This window comes from Cervus elaphus, chromosome 17, assembly GCF_910594005.1.
Source record: "Cervus elaphus chromosome 17, mCerEla1.1, whole genome shotgun sequence".
Taxonomy (NCBI): domain Eukaryota; kingdom Metazoa; phylum Chordata; class Mammalia; order Artiodactyla; family Cervidae; genus Cervus; species Cervus elaphus.
In genome coordinates, this window is record NC_057831.1 from 26,910,218 (window position 1) to 26,932,685 (window position 22,468).

General features: G+C 37.3%; 1 protein-coding gene across 1 annotated transcript in view; it reads right to left on the bottom strand.

The window, feature by feature from the left end:
• METAP1 (methionyl aminopeptidase 1) overlaps positions 1-22,468 on the bottom strand; it is a 51,092-nt gene that overhangs the window by 14,237 nt on the left and 14,387 nt on the right. Inside the window, exons 2-7 of the mRNA XM_043871357.1 lie at positions 16,622-16,673; positions 10,923-11,035; positions 9,904-9,964; positions 5,070-5,161; positions 4,252-4,335; positions 1,418-1,556 (exon numbers count right to left, since the gene is read on the bottom strand). Coding sequence (XP_043727292.1) covers positions 1,418-1,556; positions 4,252-4,335; positions 5,070-5,161; positions 9,904-9,964; positions 10,923-11,035; positions 16,622-16,673 — 541 coding nt within the window. The remainder of the gene's footprint in view (positions 1-1,417; positions 1,557-4,251; positions 4,336-5,069; positions 5,162-9,903; positions 9,965-10,922; positions 11,036-16,621; positions 16,674-22,468) is intronic.

Sequence of the window (22,468 nt, forward strand, 5' to 3'; positions counted from 1 at the left end):
ATGACAGAATCAAGCAGGTTAATGAAGAAGATAACTTCTAAGCAACACCAATGAATACATAACACCCAATAGATATTTCTTGTCTATAATACACCTAAACTCACTGTAGAGGACACGTCCATGGTCACGCAGCACAAGCCCGATGGTGGGCTTCAATGCTCTTAGAGAAGCGATTAGCTCGTTTATGGCAAAAGAATAATCTATCCCCCAGGATACATTCCAGCAAGATCAATAACCCAAGTTAATAACATTAAACGAAGGACTCTGCCACACTGTGACATTAAACAGAAAATACTGCTTTCTCTCATTATCTTTAACAAGTTTTTCCTCATCCTATTCAATCAATAAACAGAAACATTTACACTGTTCTACAATTATTTTTCAAAAACTCATTTGCCTCACTTATTTGTGACTATTCATACTTCTCTGTCTTCATATTTAAAAATATAGGTTACCACTACACCGCTAAGCTACGCTAAAATAAATGTATCTTTGAGAGGACACTGAATTAGTATTTTTAAACCACAAATCTTCAATCAAGTTATAATATCACAGTACAGGTGTCCTGGCTCTAGCACAACACACACATTCCTGAAAAACCTCATATAATATGCATGCATGCAAAAAAAGAGCTTATATGTAAATTAGCATTGGGCAGACCTCTCAAAATCTAGGGAGTTTTATAAACTGATACTCCAACTGCAGCAAAAACAATTCAGATAAAAACTGTCAGTCAAGTCTCCACTACCGTTCACAGCCAGCATCACAGCTGGTCCATTCTCTGCAGCCTTTAACACTTGGGCTCATGCTCCCTTGTTTGATACATAGATTCTTGAAGGTATCTTAAAGAAACCAAGTTCATCAATATTAAAAATATCATCGAGGGGAGCCTAACTCATCAGTTTATTTTTTAATTACAGACGGAACTGTCTTGGCAGCTTCTTTCTCTGCACTCGCAGTTTCCCAAAATAGCTTAACACAGTGGTGCCTAAAGCCACTTTCTGAACTTCTTAATTCTTAACATCAAGGACAGTACTTCTGCAGGATTTTGAGCCTTTTTTCTTAAGGTCTTCACATATTACTAATAAATTCTCTTTATCTGTAATAGTGGACTAAAAGGAGTAAGAAAAACAATCCCACTTGAATCAATTATTAGTTCCACATTTCATTGACAACCTCCATTTACCAGTCACATATTAAAATTCTGCATTAAAGAACTTGTAACAAACACATTATATTAGAAGTATCTTAAAAGCACTTAACTGAAAACCACAAAATAGGTTTCCAGAGATTTTAAATTTAAGTTTTAAATATGAAAAAAAGTAAGTTAAAGACAAGTGAACAAAATGCAAGTCTCTATCAGACTCCCAAAATCTTGTTTCTTTGCTCACAGCAACAAAAGTCACACATTTCTTACCATTAACAATATCACCTTCTTGCAAGGGCCGTCTGTCTGGAATTCCATGGCAAATCACTTCATTCACTGAAGTACAACAAGACTTGGGGAAATTATAATAATTCAGAGGTGAAGGATAGCAATTTCTTGCAATGCATGCCTATAATAAATTAAAAATAGGGTAATTTGGAATGTGCAAAAGAAAAAGCTAGTATGCATGCAATTAATCAGATTTTAAAATTTGAAAAATGTGGAAAAATTTGTTGTACAGATGTTCCTAATGAAAAACCTATTTAATATTTTATTTTAGAAACAATAGTAGATACTACCTTTAATATCAAACAGTAGGGCTTCTAACAGTCAGCAAACCAGTTTACTGATAATTGCAAAAGCAATTCACGCATGACAAAGATTTACAAACATATACAAATGTCATTATATGAAGATTTATTTTAGAATTACTGACTCCTTATGAAAAATACATTAAAGTAAATATTAATGTGCACAGTTAATTTTAACTTCTTATATAAATGCCTCTATCCCTATGAACAAAAAAATGAGTACTAGTAATAATTAAGAATCTGCCACTCTCCCTGCAACGTGGGAGACCAGGGTTCAATTCCTGGTTCAGGAAGATCCCATGGAAAGGGGAATAGCTACCCACTCCAGGATTCTTGCCTGGAAAATTCCATGGATGGCGAATTCCATGTGTACTAGAACTCCTGGTGTACTGCAGCCCAGGAGGTCACAAAGAGTCAGACCTGACAGAGCAACTAATGCTTCCACTTTCAAAGCATCTCCAGAGACATTCATACAGAACAACATTCATGCGGGAACAACAAAGCAATCACTAAGAAAACGATCTAGTTCTCCATAAACAAGCCTTATGTTACTTGGATGTTTTGATCCAATGGTAGTCACGGCATACATAATTTCTCTTTCCATATTGCCGCAGTCTTCAGACTAGTAATTTTTAAACAGCTGCCTAAAATACAGTTTGTGAAATGCACTATAATTTTATTGGTAATTCTACTATTACTGAAAATTTAGTTTTTTCAACTATAAATATTATAACCAATAACTACATGCCTATCATTTTTCCTTTAACAATCTGCTTCTATAATTCTCACAGCAGTACACACAGTAGTTAAGAACACACAGAAGCAGACTGCATTGGCTAAAAATGCCAGCTCCAGTACTTTCAAGTTGAATAACCATGGGCAACTGAACCTGTCTCTGCCTCAGTTTCCTAATCTGTAAAATAGAGATGACAGTAGTGCCTACATCAGAGTTGTTGGGAGATGAGATGAGTTGGTAAAAGAAGCACATAACAGTACCTGGCCTATAGGAGGCATTCAAACTGCTACTGGTGCATAACCATATACAACCCTGGGCCATGGCCGGTGGGGGGCGGGGGCAGTGAGTGGGCACAATGAGCCCCTCCCTGCCTAGTCCAAAATCCACATAAAACTTGACTGCCCCCCAAATTTTACTAATACACTACGGCTGATCTTACCAAAAACAGAAACTAACACATACTTTGTATGTTATATGTATTATACACTGCATTCTTACAATAAAGTAAGCTAGTGAAAATATTATTTTAAAAATCATAAGAGAAAATATATTTACAGTACATATATATATTTACTGAAAAAAATTCACATATAAGGCCCATGCAGCTCAAATCCATGTTGTTCAAGGGTCAACTATATTTTATAATATACTGAATACCCCAAAATTAGGATTTATAATTTCAAATAAAAAAACTGTTATAGACATTTTTATAGCTCAAGACACATTGTCAAATATCTTTCCAAAAGGATAGTCCCGATTTAAATCCCATCAGCATGTAAAAGAGTACCAGTTTCACCATCTTCACAGAGGTAATGGACATAAATATCTTTAAAATACTTCCTAATTTAGAAGGTTTTATGACTTGCATTTGTTTGATTACGAGAGCAGGGTTAATTAGCCTCCCACATGATTTAGTAACTAGTTACTGCTCTTCTGTTATGAACAACCTAACCATATCACGTGTGCACTCATCTACTACAGGGCTTCAAGGTCTCTCCTTGGTGAATAAGCAATCTTTCTTTTAAAAAGTATACTGGGACCTCCCTGGTGGTTTAGTGGTTAGGAATCTACCTGCCAAAGCAGGGGACAAGAGTTCGATCACTGTTCCGGGAGGATCCCACAGGCCATGAGACGAGTGAACCGGGGTACCACCACCACTGAGCCCGCACGCCTCGAGTCTGAGCTCCACAAGGGAGGCCACGGCGGCGGGGAGCCCGTGCGCTGCGGCAGAGTAGCCTCCCGCTCGCCAGGGCCAGAGCAAGCCTGTGCTCAGCACCCAAGACCCAGCACAGTCAAAGAAACTAAATAAAAAAAAATTTTTTTTTTAATATCCCTATACTATATTTACTACAAACATGTGTCTGGTCTCTTTGTAGCCTTGTTACTGTAAATAGACAAAAAATGGGAACATTTTTTACCACTAGTTTCAGAAGTTATATTCTTTTTGACTTCAGAATATTTGACACACGCAGTAGCATGATTTACCTAAAAGCACTAACAAAATTAATCATCTTGTAAAAGCTAAACTAAAATGTTATGAAATGTGAGGTTTCGGAAACAAGGTACTTCGGGCTTACCTCAGACCCCAATATCAGATACTTACAGGTGGGATAATGTCTGTTGAATACTTTTTATATTTGAAACAAAGTGAAAAATTTGCTTTCAAATAAGTTTTTAGCCAAGTGTAGATATTCAGAACTTAGGTTTACTTTATTTACAAGTCTGAGACATCTAACAGTATAAAAAAAATTCTTAAAGCATAAAAGTAAACTTCTTACTAAGTGTACAGCATGATCTATTTCTTCAGTAGTTACACCTGGTTTAATCATCCCAGCGGCAATGTCCAATACTTCTCTAGCAAGCTGTAGAAGAGAAACACTTCATACATTCGAGAAGAAATGAAGTAGCATTAGAAATCTGTACCCTCTGTACTAACTTAGATTTTATGGGATACTGACAAAATGAATCTCACCTTGAAAATTATAATCCTGAATTTTTATTTTATAACCATTTACATGTATTTCTAATATATTTCTAATACCCATTAATAAACTTGTATGTATGTCTGTGTAAACATATAAATAAAATTGGTCTAGCTAGCAAATAGTTTAATTAGTACATTTGACTGATTTCTACATGAAAATGTACATCTTAAGTAATCTAAACAATAATCAAGTGATGAAGTTTGAGGCTTCTCACAATTCTACAATGGAGAAGGAAAGAGAGGGAAATAAAACAATAAGATAAATGATTTTCATCAAAGAACCACAGCAAATAACTATTACATAAAGAATGGATGGAGAACAGGGTTACTGCATAGTACAGGAAACTATATTAAATATCCTGGAATAAACATAAAGGAAAAGAACGTATACATAACTGAATCACTTAGATTGTACAGCAGAAATTAATACTTATAACACTGTAAATCAACTATACCTTAATAAAAAATTTTTTTCAAAAAAAAAATATATGTATGGCCAGTCACAGTCTTACTGTGTAACATTTGCCATCTTTGTACATGAGCAAATCATTGACTTCATGTGTTGGAACTACTTAAACAAGTCCTATACTGGGAGGAGAGGAAAACTCTTACCCTACATACGAGCCGCATCCCTTCTATATCTTCAGATGAGAGTAACTTAATTTGAGAAGTACCTTTAAGAGCTTGCTCAGATTCAGACATTCCTGGAAAAGAAAATCACTAAGTAAAACCAAAATGAACAAAAAGATGTAGTATATAAAAACATAATTACTCCCCAATGATAAAATAATAGTCAAGTCTATTTCACACAATGGTATGTCATAATATGGGAGGGTGCAGGTCAGGGTTTCTGAAAAAATACTTTCAACATGAAATTTGCTAAACAAACTGAAGGAAGAATTCTAAAGAACAAATTTTCAGATTTATTAGAAATCAGTCAAGATGGCATATTTATTATTTGACAGGCAGTGTGTTAATAAGGTCAATAAATGATTTACATTTGAATAGCACCATATCATTAATATATATGTTTTCATGACCATATCCTTATGTAGCAAGCATATATCAACAACTGATGAATTAATTACACTCATTTATTTTTTAAAACTGGAACCTAAGTCAGTGTTTTTCAAACTGCAACTTGTGATCACTTAGTGGCTGTTAGAGGGCTATGGCTCAACATTTTTTTTTAAAGTAAATAAACTGAACAGAAAATAGACTATATACAGGCTGTTGTGAAATGTTTGGCTGTTAATTTATACACACACACACATATGTATATAGATTATGTTATAAAATACAGTTCTCACTCTGGTTCACGATCCAAAAAAGTTTGAAAAATACTGCCCTCAGAATTTTCACTAATAAAATCAGCTTAATTTATTCATATACTGAAAAGCATTAAAGCTAGTATAATAACAATTTCAAAATCTGACAAAAAGACTATAATCATAAACTACTCTTTATAAATGCTGATATAAAAATCCCAAATAAAATATTATCTAACAGAATCCAAAAAACACATAGTACATCATGAATTGAGTGAAATTCATATTGGAAAGACAGGGATAATTCAATATTAACTATCAATATAACTCATCATAGTCACAGATTAAAGAATGGAAAATAAACGATCATCTAAAAAGATAGCTCTGCTATGGCTGATTCATATCAATGTATGACAGTTTTCATTGTAAAAAAATAAATAAATAAATAAAAATAAATAAATAAAAAGATAGCTCTGATAACACAGCCAGCTACCACCTTTACATGATAAATACAAATCTCAAGCCAAGAACCAACATCATGGAATGCCCACTATCCGCAGTAGTATTGTTAGCACTGTTCTGACAATACTGCAGATGTATTTAACTAGAGAAAGAAATAATACATATAAATTTAGAAAGGACAAAATCTTTATTAATTTCAGATATGATTATATATCCCTAGAACAAGGGAACACCTGGAAAATAACTAGATATAAGAATTCAGCAAGTTGGCAAATTATAATATATAAAAATCAATAACTTTGCCATATACAAAGTGAAAGTGAAAGTTGCTCAGTCGTGTCCTATGTGACCTATGAGTGACTTTGCGACCCATGGACTGTGCAGTCCCTGGAATTCTCCAGGCCAGAATACTGGAGTGGGTAGCCGTTCCCTTCTCCAGGGGATCTTCCCAACCCAGGGATCCAACCCAGGTCTCCCCCACCGCTGGCGGATTCTTTACCAGCTGAGCCACAAGGAAGCCCAAGAATTACTGGAGTGGGTAGCCTATCCCTTCTCCAGAGGATCTTCCCAACCCAGGAATCAAACCGGGGTCTCCTGCATTGCAGGCAGATTCTTTACCAACTGAGCTATGAAAACAACAAATCAAAAAATACAGAAAATACTATATTCACAAGAATAACTTAAAAAGATAAAATATCCAGAAATAACTTAATGTTAAAAGACCTAATAAAGAAAATTTTAAAATACCACTGAAAGACATAAAGGAGATTAATAAAATAGAAAAACATACCCTGTTCTTGGATAGGAAGACTCAATATTGTAAAGGTGTCAATTCTTCCCAAGTTAGTCTATAAATTTAATACTATCCCCATAAAAAATGGTAATAGGACATTTTTAGAAACCAGACAAGCTGATCCTAAATTTCACATGGAAAAACAAACATGTCAGGAAAATTCTGAAAAAGAGGAAAGATGGGAGCAACAAGGCCTACCAAATATTAAAACACTCTGTAGCTATAATAATTAAGAGTTTGGTAATGGCATACGATTAGACAAATGGGTTAATGAAACGGAACAGAATCCAAAAATAGACCCAAAGATATATGAAAATATAATACAGTGATATAGGTTACACTTTAAATCAGTAAGAAAAGGACTGATTTTTAAAAACAACCAATGATGTGACAACCAGATATTCTTCTGGGAAAAAATTAAATTGCAGCCCTACTTCACTCCTAATAATAAATAAGTTTCACATGGGCCCAAAATTTTATCACACACACACACAAAGAGAGTAAAATCACAGAAATAGTAGAAGAAAACATAGGCAAATATTTTTATTATCTCTGAACCAAAAAGGTCTTTCTAGGTCATAAAGCCATAAATACCTTAAAAGAATACACTGACAAATTTTACTACAAAATAATGTTGAAAGTTTGTCATAAACATAACGTTATAAACAAAGACAAAAATGTAAGTATCTGCTTGGCAGAAAACATTTTATAGTACATCAAGAGATTATTATTTTCCTCAATACAGAAAGTTTTTTCCATACTGACTTACAAATGTTCTAAGTAATCTGAGAGGGGGAAAAAAGGCTAAGGATATGAATAGACAGTTCAAAAGGAAAAATACAAATGATCTTTAAAAGTAAAGAGACGGGGACTTAAGACTCTGAGTTCCGAATACAGGGGGTCCAGGTTCAATCCCTGGTCAGGGAACTAGATCCCACATGCTGCAACTAAGACCTGGCACAGAACAATAAATAAATTAAATAAATAAAAAATAATAAAAGTAAAGAGATGCTCAACCTTACTCATAACTTAAAAATGCAAATTAAAGTAATTGCAAAGTATCATTCTTCATCTTTCAGATCAGCACAGATCATAAAACTTGGTAACATACTAAGCTGAAGAAGACAGAAGAAAACAAACTCTCACATGTTTTTAACCAAAGAATCTCTGAGATTTGTAATTATCTCTCAAAATTTTTTAAATTCATGTATCCTGTGATCTAGCTGTTTTACTTCAGACAATTCGATTATAGAAATACTCTCGACATGTGCACAAAGATTTAATTACAAGAACAGGTCCTGTGGTCAAATTGGCAGAAATAAAAACCTGGAAATAATCTAGTAATAAATTGGAAAAAACCTAGAAATAAATTAATAGGAGTCTGGTTTAATAAATTATAACATGTACACACAGTGGAATACTTCACTCATTAAAAAGAAATGGCTTTATGTGAACTTATATGGAATATTTACAACATAAAATACAGTAACACAAGATGAAAGGTGTATGCTTGTTCGTTTTTTGTATAATTGGATGGAGAGGGTGCTAACGTGTGTATGCATAACAAAGACTGCTGAAAAGTTCTGCAAGAAATCATTAACAGTGATTACTTCTGAGGAAACGTACTCACTTTTCCCTTCATAACATTTTATCCTACCAGAATTTACCTTATCTATGTACTTGTTGCTGTATTTTGGGGGGGGGGGGGGGCATGCAGGATCTTTAGTTGCAGCATGTGGGATCTAGTTCCCTTACCAGGGATTGAACCCTGTCACCCTGCACTGGGAGCGCAGAGTCTCAGCCACTGGACCACCAGAGAAGTCCCTATCTGTGTACTTTTTAAAGATACAATTTAAAACTATACTCTAGAATATCAAATACACTGTAATAAAACTATACATCCTCAACAGTATTCTATCACTCAGACTCTTTCCCTTCAATTTATCTGAAACAATGGAGTTTACTTACATTTTCAAATTAGATTCAAAAGAACTTAATACAGTTCCTTTTTTCCTTAGAGAAGAAAAGCAACAGTAGCTTACTTTAGTAGATTAAACCACATGAAAAGGCTGATATTCAACCATTTTTGACATGCAAACTCAGCAATTTCACAGAACCTATGCTGTAAATTGGGCATCCCTGGCAACTCAGTGTTAAGAATCTGCCTACAATGCAAGAGACTGGGGTTCAATCCCTGGGGAGGGAAGATCCCCTGGAGTAGGAAATGGCAACCCACTCCAGTATTCTCGCCTGGAGAAGTTCCATGGAGAGAGGAGCCTGGTAGGCTACAGTCCATGGGGTTGCAAGAGATGGACATGACTTCTCAACTAAACCACCACCATGCTGCAAATTACCTATCTTCTCTGTGTCTCACTATAGACAACAGAACCCACCTCGGGAGTGCTGAAAGTATAAAATGGAGTAATACACGTAAAGAAGTTGACACAATGCTTGACACACAGTTATGAAAAAATAAGTATCAATTACAGAATCATCAGCGTCACCATTACTCTTATTGTCTTCCCATTACTACTATTTCTATTACTGCTACAGAACAGTCTTCAGTTAGGCATGCACTCAGGGCCTGAACCATCTGTTTTTATCTAAACAGGTATTATGTAATTAAGGCAGGAGAACATGTTAAAATAACTTTTTTTAAAAGCTAGAATTTGATATAACAACACAAAATACAGTATTATGTTGGATGTAGCCTTTAACAGCTATATAAACAATGTCTTCAGAATTGATTAGATTTCTAGAGTGAGGAAAGAATTTTTAATTCAAATATTCTAGTTTATCTTGGAAAAAAAAATAACAGAAATGCAGCAATGAAAATTTTCTACTAAAAAGGTACTCTTTTCCTTCGTAGTAGTCATCAAGCGCATAAACTGAAAATGTGAAGAAACAGCATAGCAGAATTTACCTAAAGGGTGATCAGCATAATCTGGTCTTTGAATATAACTTGGCACTGGCCTTGTTGGCATCTAAAAACAACAAAGAGGTTAGCTGGATCCGATTCAAATGTGAAAGTAACTTTCATTATTAAAATCTACTAACAATGCAAATAAAAGTGGGGGAATAAATACCAAATAAAAAAGTTCATTCATCTCATTTAAATGAAAAAAAAAAAAAAAAAAAAGCTTTACATGACATCTTAAATATCACAACATATCTGTTTCGTGAAGATTGAGCTTCACTTTCCTGGTGCTATTGTCATGCCCTTTCCCAGAATACGTAAGTAATAGAGAGAGTGACGGAGGGCACTGAAGACCTGAGATTACACGCAGACAAGGAAGGCGCCTGTGTTGCTCCAAACAAACTGGTGAACGAGAATGATAATGAAATGATGTCTCGAACTAAATGTACACCATTATGTTCCTGGTCATTATCTCTGGAAACTATAATTAAAGCGACTTTCTTATATTTTTCCAAATTTTAAAAATTAAAGATGTACTTCTTTAATAAAAAGACAACAGTAAAAAGAATTTAAATATTTGAGAATGACAAATTCCAACTTCATTCAATTCCGAGGGTAAGATTCTGAAGTCAGTCTGCCAAGAACATAGGAAGGAGCAAGAGTGGCAGAGAAGTCTTATCTAAATTAAAGTAGAAATATATCACAGTAAAAAATTTTAGAAAAGTAGTAATATATACTCCCATTATGCTGGCCTAAAAATATCTATTCTACCTCATTCTTTTTTAAAAATTAAAGTAGTCTTGATCCTTAATCTAAAATTTCTTCTGCTTCATCCATGACTGGCAATTATTCCTACTAACTTGTAAACAACATACCATAAAAGCTAAAAAGTTAGAATGTAACCTTAATCCTGATCACATGATTCATAATCGGAATACAAATCATAAGAACCATTTTTAGGAAACTGAAAATCATGAAGACTGGTTTAAAAAAAATATTAAATTTTTATTACCTTATTTACTCACCAGTGGATAATGGGGTCTGAGTTTTCCAGTATATCGATAACCTGCCCATGGATCAGTGTTGATATCCCCTTCTACAGTCCAGGAAGACACTTCTCGCTTGGCCTTTTCATCTTCTAGGATATGGATGGATGAATGACAGAAAGAAATGCCTCAGTGCTCAAGCTACTAAGCAGCAGCAGACTTTTAACAATCACATACTTGAAAGCCAAGTCAAAGAGCCCAGGCACAAAATCAAGCAAGCTTCCACCTTAACCTGAATCCCCAAAATACTATGTTCTTGCTCTATCCACAACCCTCTGACTCCTGAAAGATCTAAGTGTCTTGGGAGAAAAAGCCCCAACTAAACATATTGTCAGTTTTTACACAATGCTGAATAGGAATAGCACATGGTCAAACTCCTTTTCTCAAATAAATGCTAAATGCATTCTCTCTACAATGTCAATTTATAGGAAGCCTGTTTTTTGAAATATAAGATATGAGCCTAGGCAAAACTTCCCAGCTGAGGGCAGACATTATGAATGGGTTCCACGTTTTTACTAAAAGAACAGATTCTAAATAATTCCCAAGCAAATTTAAAGTTTAAAAAAGAAACTTCTCACTTAGCTGATGACAGACTGTCAAGTAAACATTTTAAGTTGCTTTGAAAATTTTATGAGTATCATTTGCTTTTTTTCAGGAAGGAGGTAACAGAAGGGAGTAGGAAAAGGCAAAGATAGGGGGAGGGAATAATCAATCAAAAGTAACTGAAAATTCATTAGAAACATAAGAACCAAAGACCCCACTACCAGGTTAGTTAATAATATATAATGCTGCATTATGTGAAATGCACCTTAAATCTTTTTCACACAGAACATACCCTCAGTGGTATCTGAGCACATTGCTCTATCTACAAACTAAAATAGAACTACTAACATGAGACTTTAAATAGCAGGAATTCAAACCCCTCCCACACCAAGTAACAGCCTATACACTTCTCAATGCATACCAATCTTTTCCTGATTACTGTTACACTATCACAGGTTTTAAAAGTCAGGCTTCAAATGATTTTAGAGAAAAAACTCCCCTTTAAGTGATCTATTTAAAATACAAAATGGGAGAATAGATATCACTTTAAGCTAAAGAGGAATGGTGAAATGAGTAAAGGTGGTCAAAAGGTACAAAAATCCAGTCATGTGATAAATAAGTCCTGGGGATATAATGTACAGCATGGTGACTAAAGTTATCAACAACAGAGAAAGATAATTCAGTCTCACTGTCTCATTTTACAGATGAGGGAACAGGGTAAGTTTGGTTCACATGGGCAGAGAAATGTGGAAATGGTGCTTTCTAGTACAGTATTCTCTCCACAAAGCACGTGGTCAACTTGGGAGTGAAAGACCCTTGATGTGCAATTGACAAGAATGCAAAAATACAACCAATCCATTCACACTATTTTGGAAGAAAATATAATTATAATAGTACTTATGAAGTAAAAGAATAGAAAAGAGTAAGAAAAGAGAAAGAAAAACTCTACTACGCTACCAAATTTTAGGTATTTTTCTCCCCTATGAAGTTCAAGAAAGCCTCTGTGAATGCTAACGTCAATAGGAAAGCTGTTTTTCATTCCAGGACAAAAATGGACTCTGTTCATTGCCACTGGGGTCAAACATTATAGTGAAGTGAAAGTGAAGTCGTTCAGTGGCATCCGACTCTTTGCGACCCCAAGGACTGTAGCCCACCCAGGCTCTAACCATGGAATTTTCCAGGCAAGGGTACTAGAGTGGGTTGCCATTTCATTCTCCAGAGGGTCTTCCTGACCCAGGGATCGAACCCAAGTCTCCTGCATTGCGGACAGACACTTTACCGTCTGAGCCACCAGGGAAGCCCCCAAACATTACAGAAAATAGTTTAAAACACAGACCAACTGATAACCTGCTTTAGCTGTAATAGCACCAAGTGCTTCTGTCTGAATTATGAAACTCAAGAATAATTTTCACCAGAAACATAGCACAGAACAGCAATCAAGATGCAGGCTTTTTGCTTTAACATACTCCAAGGGAGAGTGCAGGGAAAAGGATGGCTGTAAAAACCTTTCAAAGCTCCCTACTGATCTGAATTCTGAACTGTCCACAATCAATTTTCAAGAGAATTCAAAGCAGACCTCAAACAAGCATTATAACCCAAAAGCTAGCTACACAAGAATAAAATATGGCAAGTTCTTTTCTAATCTCTAGGTATAATTTACTTAGGGAAAGTCACTCTTCCAAAATAAATTTTACTTAAACTATTTAAGGATCAATTTGATCTAAGCCCCTAAGTCCTAGACACATAACAGAAATCCAATAAACAGGAATTGGACTGGGGGTTGGTAACAAGATTGCACACTAACTGCTCTTTTCACAAAGACTGTGAAAGCATAGGACAGCAGAAACAAACACTGTAAGCTGTCTTTCGAACATCACCATGCAACAGGGCCAGGTAAGCTGGCAGGTAGTGTCAGAGAGCACCCAATACGTACAAGGTCAGATCTCAAGTATTACACATCACATTCTTCTTTCTCTAAAACACGTGGCCTCCTCCAGTCAGCTTCCACAAAAAGCTGCCCGTATCTAAGCTCTGCCTGGGGCAGAATTTTCTGACCACAATCCTGACTCAGTTCTCCCAATAAACGACTGTAGAGCGCTTACTAATTACTGCCCATTTAACCCTCACAATGAACCCATGATTTCGGTAGTTTGGAGGTGAGACTTAGTAATCCGTGCTCACAAAGCTTGGTGCAACCAGTTCTGAAATATTACCTCTTCCCTGTACAATCCAAAACTCAAGCACACTAGCTTGGGAGGGCAGAAGAGGAGAAGAAAAAGTATTAGTTAGAGGTGGCTGGTTTGTTCTGGCTGCGCCACGTGGCCTGTGGGGATCTTGGTTCTCCAGCCAGGGACTGAACCCCAGCCACAGCAGCGAAAGCACTGTGTCCAGCTGGACCATCAGAGAATTCCCATAGAGGTTCTCTTTTTTAAAGTGAGTTTTTATATCATATTTTTGGCTATTCAAAAGACACTTGTCAAACGCGTCGACACGGCGACAAAGAAACTGAGTGTGTTAGTGTTAAGTGTAAAAGTGTAGACTAATACAGTATTGAGATGTGAAGCGCTACAACTTACACAGATCAGACTAAAGGCAAATGCTAATACTACGTAAACTCTGGCAGTAGGTATGCATAGGAAAAATGCACCCAAGCATCAGCATTGCAGGGTTTTCAAGATGTTACAGCCAAGTGGTCTTCTTCCCTAGGACACATGAAAAATAAATGTTTCTCTTTAACTCACACTTGGAAGTTTCCTGAGGCCTCATTAACTTCTGCAACCAAGAAAATTCCTCCAAGTCCAAGTTATTTCATTAGCAAACTCTAGCAAACATTTTCAGAAGAAATAATACCACTACTACACAACCTCTTCCAGAAAAAAGAAGGGGAGGAGACATTTCCCATTTTATGAGTCCAGAATTACTCTAATGCCAGATCCAGTCAAAGATATAAAAGCAAATTACAGACCAATATCCCACATGAACATAAATACGAAATCAGTTATCTTCAATTAGAGATCAGTACACAGAACTATTTGTTATGTTGTCTCACTATCACTTCTCGGATTAAGTGAAAGTGAAGTCGCTCAGTTGTGTCCAACTCTTTGAGACCCCGTATAGACTACCAGGCTCCTCTGTCCACGGGATTCTCCAGGCAAGAGTACTGGAGTGGGTTGCCATTTCTTTCTCCAGGGGATCTTCCCGACCCAGGGATCGAACCCAGGTCTCCCGCATTGCAGGCAGACACTTTAACCTCTGAGCCACCAGGGCTATCTTTTAAGACACCCTGGTTGCTTCCCAGCCCAACCCTATCTCTTATTTCTTTTTTCCCCTATTCCCTTTCTCATTACTCATCTTAGCTCTGGAGATCATCTTTCCCTTTCTGGAGATCATCTTAGAAGACTGTCACCCACTATGGTTATTAGGGCGTGAAAAACACAGGACCTGAGGGCTGACTCTACCCAACACCACCCAAAGGGATCAAGAATATTAGGCTCACCCAGTGAACCTACGTCCATCAGATCCAAGAGGGCACAATCTGCAACATGGCATCATACTAAACTCCAGAGATATGCGTAAAACACAAGTAGTTTCAGTCCAATACAGTAAAAACTACTAGGGAATACCAGCTGTTTAGCTGTCTTGCAGTATAAGTCATAATGAAATAGTTCTACCTTCAGAAACCCAACACTGAAGAAACAGGCACAATTCAATGAGCTGGCAAACACTTGGGGAAGAGACTCAAATCAAGTTCTTTTAGTAGCATACTCTTTCACCTCAATCCTTCAGTTCCCTATGCTTTAAGTTCCTGGGTGTCTGCGTGCATGCTAAGTTGCTCACTCACGTCTGACTCTTTGTGACCCCATGGACCACAGCCCACCAGGCTTCTCTGTCCATGGGATTCTCAAGGCAAGAATACTGGAGTGGGTTGCCATGCCTTCCGCCAGAAGTTCCTGGGTAATAAAATGTTAATAATTGGCTCAAAGAGCTCTAAAATTACCTAACACATCTGATGCACAGTATTTAAAGTATGAGTAAATAAAATAAACTGGCAAAAAAATAAAATAAAATAAAATAAAGTGGCATATTTAAACCTATTTCTATCCTTTAATTTGAGGTAACAAATCCTGTCATTTATGTTTTTTTAAACTCATTTACTCACAATCACTTTTCCTTATCTCTAACCATATTTCCTCCCACAATAGCCTTAGCACTTCCACTAAACACAGACTTCACTTTACATAACCACAGAATGTCTTTTAAATTTTTATTTCCTTTTCCTTCAAATGGTGGTTAAATTGATTTCAATAAGATTTGGAAGGTATATAAATATAAAACAATCCACCAAACTTTACTAAATCAGCAAATTCCTTAAAAATACAAAGTAGATGAACTAAAAATACCAAAATCAGTTAAGCTGAAAAAGAAACCTTATACCAAGAACCATATACTGTCTGCCAGTCCTTCATCCATCAGGATGGCAATGCTATAAGAACAAAAAGTCCCTGTCAATTTCCCAAGTAATTGTGATGAGTTGTCTTGAGCTAGCCACCCTAAAGGCTTAAATTTATAGGACCAGTAGCCAAAGCAGGACAGCAATAGCTAAAAAAGCAGCCAACAGTTTCACTTTGTGGTGTTTCACAGAGGAACTTCAAAAAAGAAAATTAAACATCAGGCTACAAGTAATAACATTAAAACACCAAAAGAACAAAGTGATACAATTCTGAGTTAGACAAAGCAATTGAAACTGACACTAGACAAAAACAAAAGCAATCTGATTAAATGGAGCTCCCTTGCCCCTGCCTGCAACATGCAAATGCTTCAAGTACAGGAGAGGGAGGGCACCAGACGCCAAGGTCAGGACACTCTCTGGTGCTGCTCAAGCCAATCCAACCATCATAGCAATCATCTTGTGTTTTCACGGTACATATGCAATACAAGATTAACAAAGGTATTACTCAGTCATATTTTACTTACAGGATTGAATACCACAAAGCACAAAATTGTCCTAATTCTAGCTTCTGGGATTATATTGCCAGAACACTCAAATACACACTTAAGAGAGCTGGAAGAATTCTTGTCTTCTGCAAGAAGTCACTTCTAAGAAAAATAATATAGAGATGTTTAACTTTACTTACTTGCTTTCTTATGCAGTAACTTGTGAGTTGCCCAACTTCCTTTAAAACATTCCTAAAAAGAACAAACATGAAAATCAGCGTCACTTTCCTTAATTGGAAACATTTCAGTCATAGTTATATTTCAATTTTATGTTATCAAATTATTTTGAAGTATTTGAAAAGAACCCTGAACCAATGGAGCAATCATACACTAGGAGGAAAAAAAAAATAAGGAAAAATTTGCAGATTCCTTCATGATATAGTAGTTTGATTCCCAGTTCATATATCACTACTATGTTAGTATATCCCAACACAGATAACCATTTTCAAAATGAATTTTATGTTCTACAGACAATGCAGTCATTTTAAATGCTTGTTCAGGGCTATATATAATATCTTATATGTCCAAATATTCAAATGCAGTTTGAAACTAGAAAGTGAACATCTTTAATGTTTAATGATACCATCTAGGCTGAGTATTCATTTCACTGTATCAATTCCTATAGTGCAATACTTCACTTTTTCAGACCACTGAATCCTTTGAGAATCTTGGGAAAGTAACCATTCTCCTCCACAGGAAAAAATATATCTATGCATATATCTATATATATAATGTACAGAGTGCCCTGTGGGTATAACATGCACTGTATACTGATATGAATGAATGGATGTGTATGCATATGTTTATATGTACATAGGTGCTGGGCACTCGGTAGTAAACAATATAGGTCCATTTGAGACAAATATTACATGGCTAATTACACAATTAAATACATAGTTTAATCCTAAGGAAGCCTATGGGCTTCCGTGGTGGCGCAGATGGTAAAGAATCTGTCTGCAACACAGGAAACCCAGGTTTGATCCTTGGGTCCAGAAGATCTCCTGGAGGAAATGGCAACCCACTCCAGTATTCTTGTCTGGACAATTCCATGGACAGACGAGCCTGGTGAGCTACAGTCCATGGCGTCACAGAGAGTCAGACACAACTGAGCAACTAACACTTTCACTTTCTTAAGTCCTAAGGGCTAAAAAGTAAAATACACAGTGCTATGAGAAGAGGTAGAATACAAGAACTAAAGATAGAGGCAGGGGTCAGATCATGTCGAAGAGTCCTAATGATAACAAAAGCCATTAAAGGATTTTAAACAAAGGAACAACCTGATGATAACTTGGTTATGCATCCCTGATCTCCATCAACAAATCCAAAATTAAAACTCCGTTAGTACACAGAATGGTTCTGAAGAACTCCAAAATACCGGCTTTTAATACAGGCAATCCTTGCTATGCATAGTAGTGTAGAACCATTAAAAACCACTGTACAATCTGTAACCATAAAAAGCAGTCTTCAAAATCAACAGCAAAAATTTAAATTGTTCCATGACCTTTAAAACTTTTTGCCAACACATTAAAAACTCTCTTACTCTAGGTTATAAATATATAGGAAACTGGAAAACTTGTTTAGTATATTGTAATTTAAAACATTAGATATGTTGAAAATTAGAGTATTTTACTTTTTTATTCAAAAACTTATCAGATGTACAGCAGAAACCAACACGATACTGTAAAGCATTATCTTTCAATCAAAAATAAATAAGTTAAAATGTTGGGGAAAAAAGCCTGATCAGGACTAATCTGAACCTGTGTGCCACCTTCTCACTGAGTAACTCAGCAGATGGAGTGAGCATCTTTCTCGTGCTTGGTACACTTTCTAGGTTTGCAACCGTTTCCACACTTTATCCTTTGCACTTTAAATACCTCTGAGAGTTCCTTTAACGTAAAGCTCTTGTTGATGTCCCTGCCCCTAAGACACTAGTGATTCTTTTCATCACAACCATTTTCCTCATTTGTAACAACCAGCCTGTTTCTGAGTTCCTCTGACTGCTTGTCTAGAGTCTCTAGAATGGTGGGCAATGTCAACATCCCCACAGTCAGCTATTTCTTCTACAATTCCATTTATGTTCCACTTAGGTTTCACATCCACCACTAACACCTAAGCATTTCTTTGCTGCATTTTCTTCTTAGCCAATCCCTTCTTTCAATGAATCGCTTTTGTAAAGCGTCATATAAGTTTATCACTGGAGAACAAGAAAGCTAGGCAGCTACAGGCTCTGCTGTCTACAAGAGAACCAAGCAACAGACGCCCAGGGACCAATCACTGACAGGCTTTGAAAAAAGTAGAGGGGCTGGTCGCTCACTAATCAAGATGCAGGGCTGTGATTTCCGAGGTCATCTGAGGAATGAATAGCTAGCAGTAAAGTCTCATGTACTTCGTGTCATTACCCATGTGGCTGGGAGACTGGTTTTAACTAATCTGAGGTTAACTAAATTTATGCATATCAAAATTACAAAATAAGATCTTCCTTTATATAATTGTCAACCTGATACAACCTATTTATAAAGCTTTTCTAAATAGGTTATGTGAACAAAATACTTTTGCCTCACCCAGCATCTTTTTTTACCCTCACAGAAGCTGACGCATATTTCCTTAAATAAAGTAACATCTCTGTCCCAACTGATTCAATTTAGAGAACACAGAAGTTTACATACCAATTTAAATCAAGAAAGGGAGGGGGAAAGAACATCAGAGAGGAGAGGTAAGAGAAGCATTTAAAATGTTACCAAAAATTCACCGCCTACTTATTACTAAGGATAATACATACTTCATAAAGGGCTTGTAAGTAGGAACAACTTAAAACTCACATGCTTTTCTAAACTAAGTTTCAGGCAATGGCAAAAATCATGGGCTTTTGAGGTCAGCCCTGTACCCTGGCTTGATCACTTATAAGCTCTACAACATACAGGGAAAAAACCTTAATATCTCTTAAGTCCCACTTTCCTCAACTGTAATGTAGGGAAAACTGTGTAAAAATGTGTGGTCAATAACAAGTGCTCGATATTAATTATTATCCATTTTATTATTTTTAAAAGCAATTTAAATTTGGAATTTGAAAAGATGGTACACCTATATACCTTCAATGTGTGCATCAACCCTGCCCTGAATTCTTAGCTGATGAAAACTTATGGCCATTAGGCAGCTAGCAATGACTGTGGGCTTTGTAGCTAATGAGCATCACCCTTCCGGCTTCCCTCATGGCTCAGTCGGTAAGGAATCCGCCCACAATGCAGGAGACCTGGGTTTGACCCTGGGTTGGGAAGATTCCCTGGAGGAGGGCATGGCAACCCACTCCAGTATTCTTGCCTGGAGAATCCCAGGAGGAGCCTGACGGGCTACAGTCCCTGGGGTCGCAAAGAGTCAGAAACAACTGAGCGACCAGGCACAGCCCAGCATCACTGTTCAGGGAACCTGCGCATCACGGAAGGGGATCCAAGCGTGGGAACAACCTCGAGTTTGCACAGACTTTCCAGCCAAAACAGCAAAGAACACTGAGAACAACAAACAGCCTGCCAGTTCAAGGGGTGTGAGCACAACCTGTGACTAACCTTTGGCAGGGTTATAGGCCGTGCAGACACAAAAGCAAATAGGAAGGCAGGTTTGGGTTTTTTTAATTTAAAAAACACCGAGCTTGGGAACTCCCTGGTGGTCCAGGGGTTAGGACTCAGCGCTTTCACCGCCATGGGGCAGGTTCCATTCCTGGCCAGGGAACTAAGATCCTGCTAGCCAGGCGGCATGGCCACAGAAAAGCTCTGAGCAGAGAAGCCAGTGGCCACACTGCAAAGGAGACAGAAGTCAGACTCACGGGCTTCGTGGAGCTCCGGAGCCCAATCAGAACGTACGGCACGGCCATCTGAAGAACCACTGAGCTGGCGACGAGTTTACCATCCTCCCCCACCAAAAGCACCAGGAGCAACACGGAGGTGAGCACCAGGGCACACGGAGTGGTCCAGAAGCCCTCCAGTTCTGGCTCAAGGAACAGAAAAGGGAGCCCGAGTGCTCAGAGTACAGTCCACCTTCTCTTCTCATCCCTGTCCTCTCACACCCCAAACCCCAAGTGATCCTGAGGCAACCCACAACATGAGCGTGTAGGAGCCAAAGCGCTGAGCAGGAGATATCTCTTCTCTAATCAGTAAAGCTGCAGTCCGGACAGGATGGGGCCAAACCCCTTTACTTTCTTCTGTCTGTGACCTCCTTGTCATTTGGCCCAGACAAAGGCACAGTCGTGACATACAGCAAAGGGAGGTACCTAAAACCCCACTTTTCCGGCCAGAGGACCAAAACCGAGAATTCCCAAGGAAGGCGCTCCCTAAAGTGACCCCATCAAGTTGTTCGTAATGCAAACTACTGATGTGTGTGAGAAGAGCACTAACAGAGACCGTCGCTCAGGTCTCAGGACAGACGTGAATGGCGCTGCAAAGGCTGTGAAAACTGAACTGACACTGGAACCACAGAGGCAGATTAGGACTTGGAGGCTGAATCTAACCAGGTTAGTTAAGTAAGTAAGTAAGTAGTCGCTCAGTCGTGTCCAACTCTTTGTGGCCCCATGGACTGCAGCCTACCAGGCTCCTCTGTCCATGGAATTTTCCAGGCAAGAATACTGGAGTGGGTTGCCATTTCCTTCTCCAGGGGATCTTCCAGACCCAGGATCTTCCAGACCCAGGGATCGAACCCAGGCCTCCAGCACTGGAGACAGACGCTTTACCGTCTGAGCCACCAGGGAAGCTAAAACTTAAAATATCAACATTCTCCACAAGATTTAAACAAGACTTAAGATTTCATAATATGCAAAACTTTCCACAGGATACAATCTAAAATTATCCAGCATATAAAGAACCAAGACAATCTCAATTTATAAGGGAAGTGAGTCAACAGACACCAGTGCTAAGCTGACACCAATGTTGGCATTAACTGACAGAATTTAAAGCAGCTATTATTAAAACGTTCCAACAATCAACCAAAAAACACTCTTATATCAATGGAAAAAAAAGAAAATATTCGGGAAGATATACAGAAACACCAAATGGAAATTTTAAAACCGAAAAATACAATAGCCAAAATAAAAAATTAACTGGATATATTCAGTAGCACAGGCTTCCCTGGTGGCTCAGCTGATGAAGAATCTGCCTGCAATGCGGGAGACCTGGGTTCCGAGTTGGGAAGATACCCTGGAGCAGGGAAAGGCTACCCACTCCAGTATTCTTGCCTGAAGAATTCCATGGATAGAGGAGCCTGGCGGGCTACAGCCCAAGGGGTTACAAAGAAAGAATCAGATCCGACTGATTAAGCACAGCAGCAGCATCCAGTAGCAGATGACAGAAGAAAAATTCAGTCAACTTGGAAGACCAAAAGAAACTATCCCATTTGAACACAGAAAAGATTTAAAAAAAAAAAAAAAATACAGAGCCTCAGGACCAGTAATGACAAAAACAGAAAACTACTAAGGATAAAGAGGAAAATTACATGATGATTTTTTTAAAAGGCCAAATAACTGAGATGATATAACAGTTTAAATTGTATGTATCAACAGAGCTTCAAAATTATGTACATAAAGGAGAAAGTAACGTTAAGTGCAAAGATGAAACAAAAATCCACAATATAGTTGGAAACAAAAATCAACAACCACTTATAATAAAAACTCTCAGTAAACTGGAAGAGAATTTCCTCAGCTTGATAAAGATTATCTACAAAACGTGTACAGATTACAGCAAGTCCCCTATTTACAAACAAGTTCCATTCCAAGAGCATGTTTGTAAGTCCAATAGTCCTAAGTACCCCACTAACACAATCGGCTATACAGTACTGTACTGTAATAGGATTATAATACTTTTCACACAAATAATACATAAAAAACAAACACAAAAAATAAAAAATCACTTTTAATCTTACAGCACAGTATCTTAAAGTACAGTAGTACAGTACAACAGCTGACATACAGGGCCCCGAGTAAACGGGCCGCCAGAGTCACGGACTGG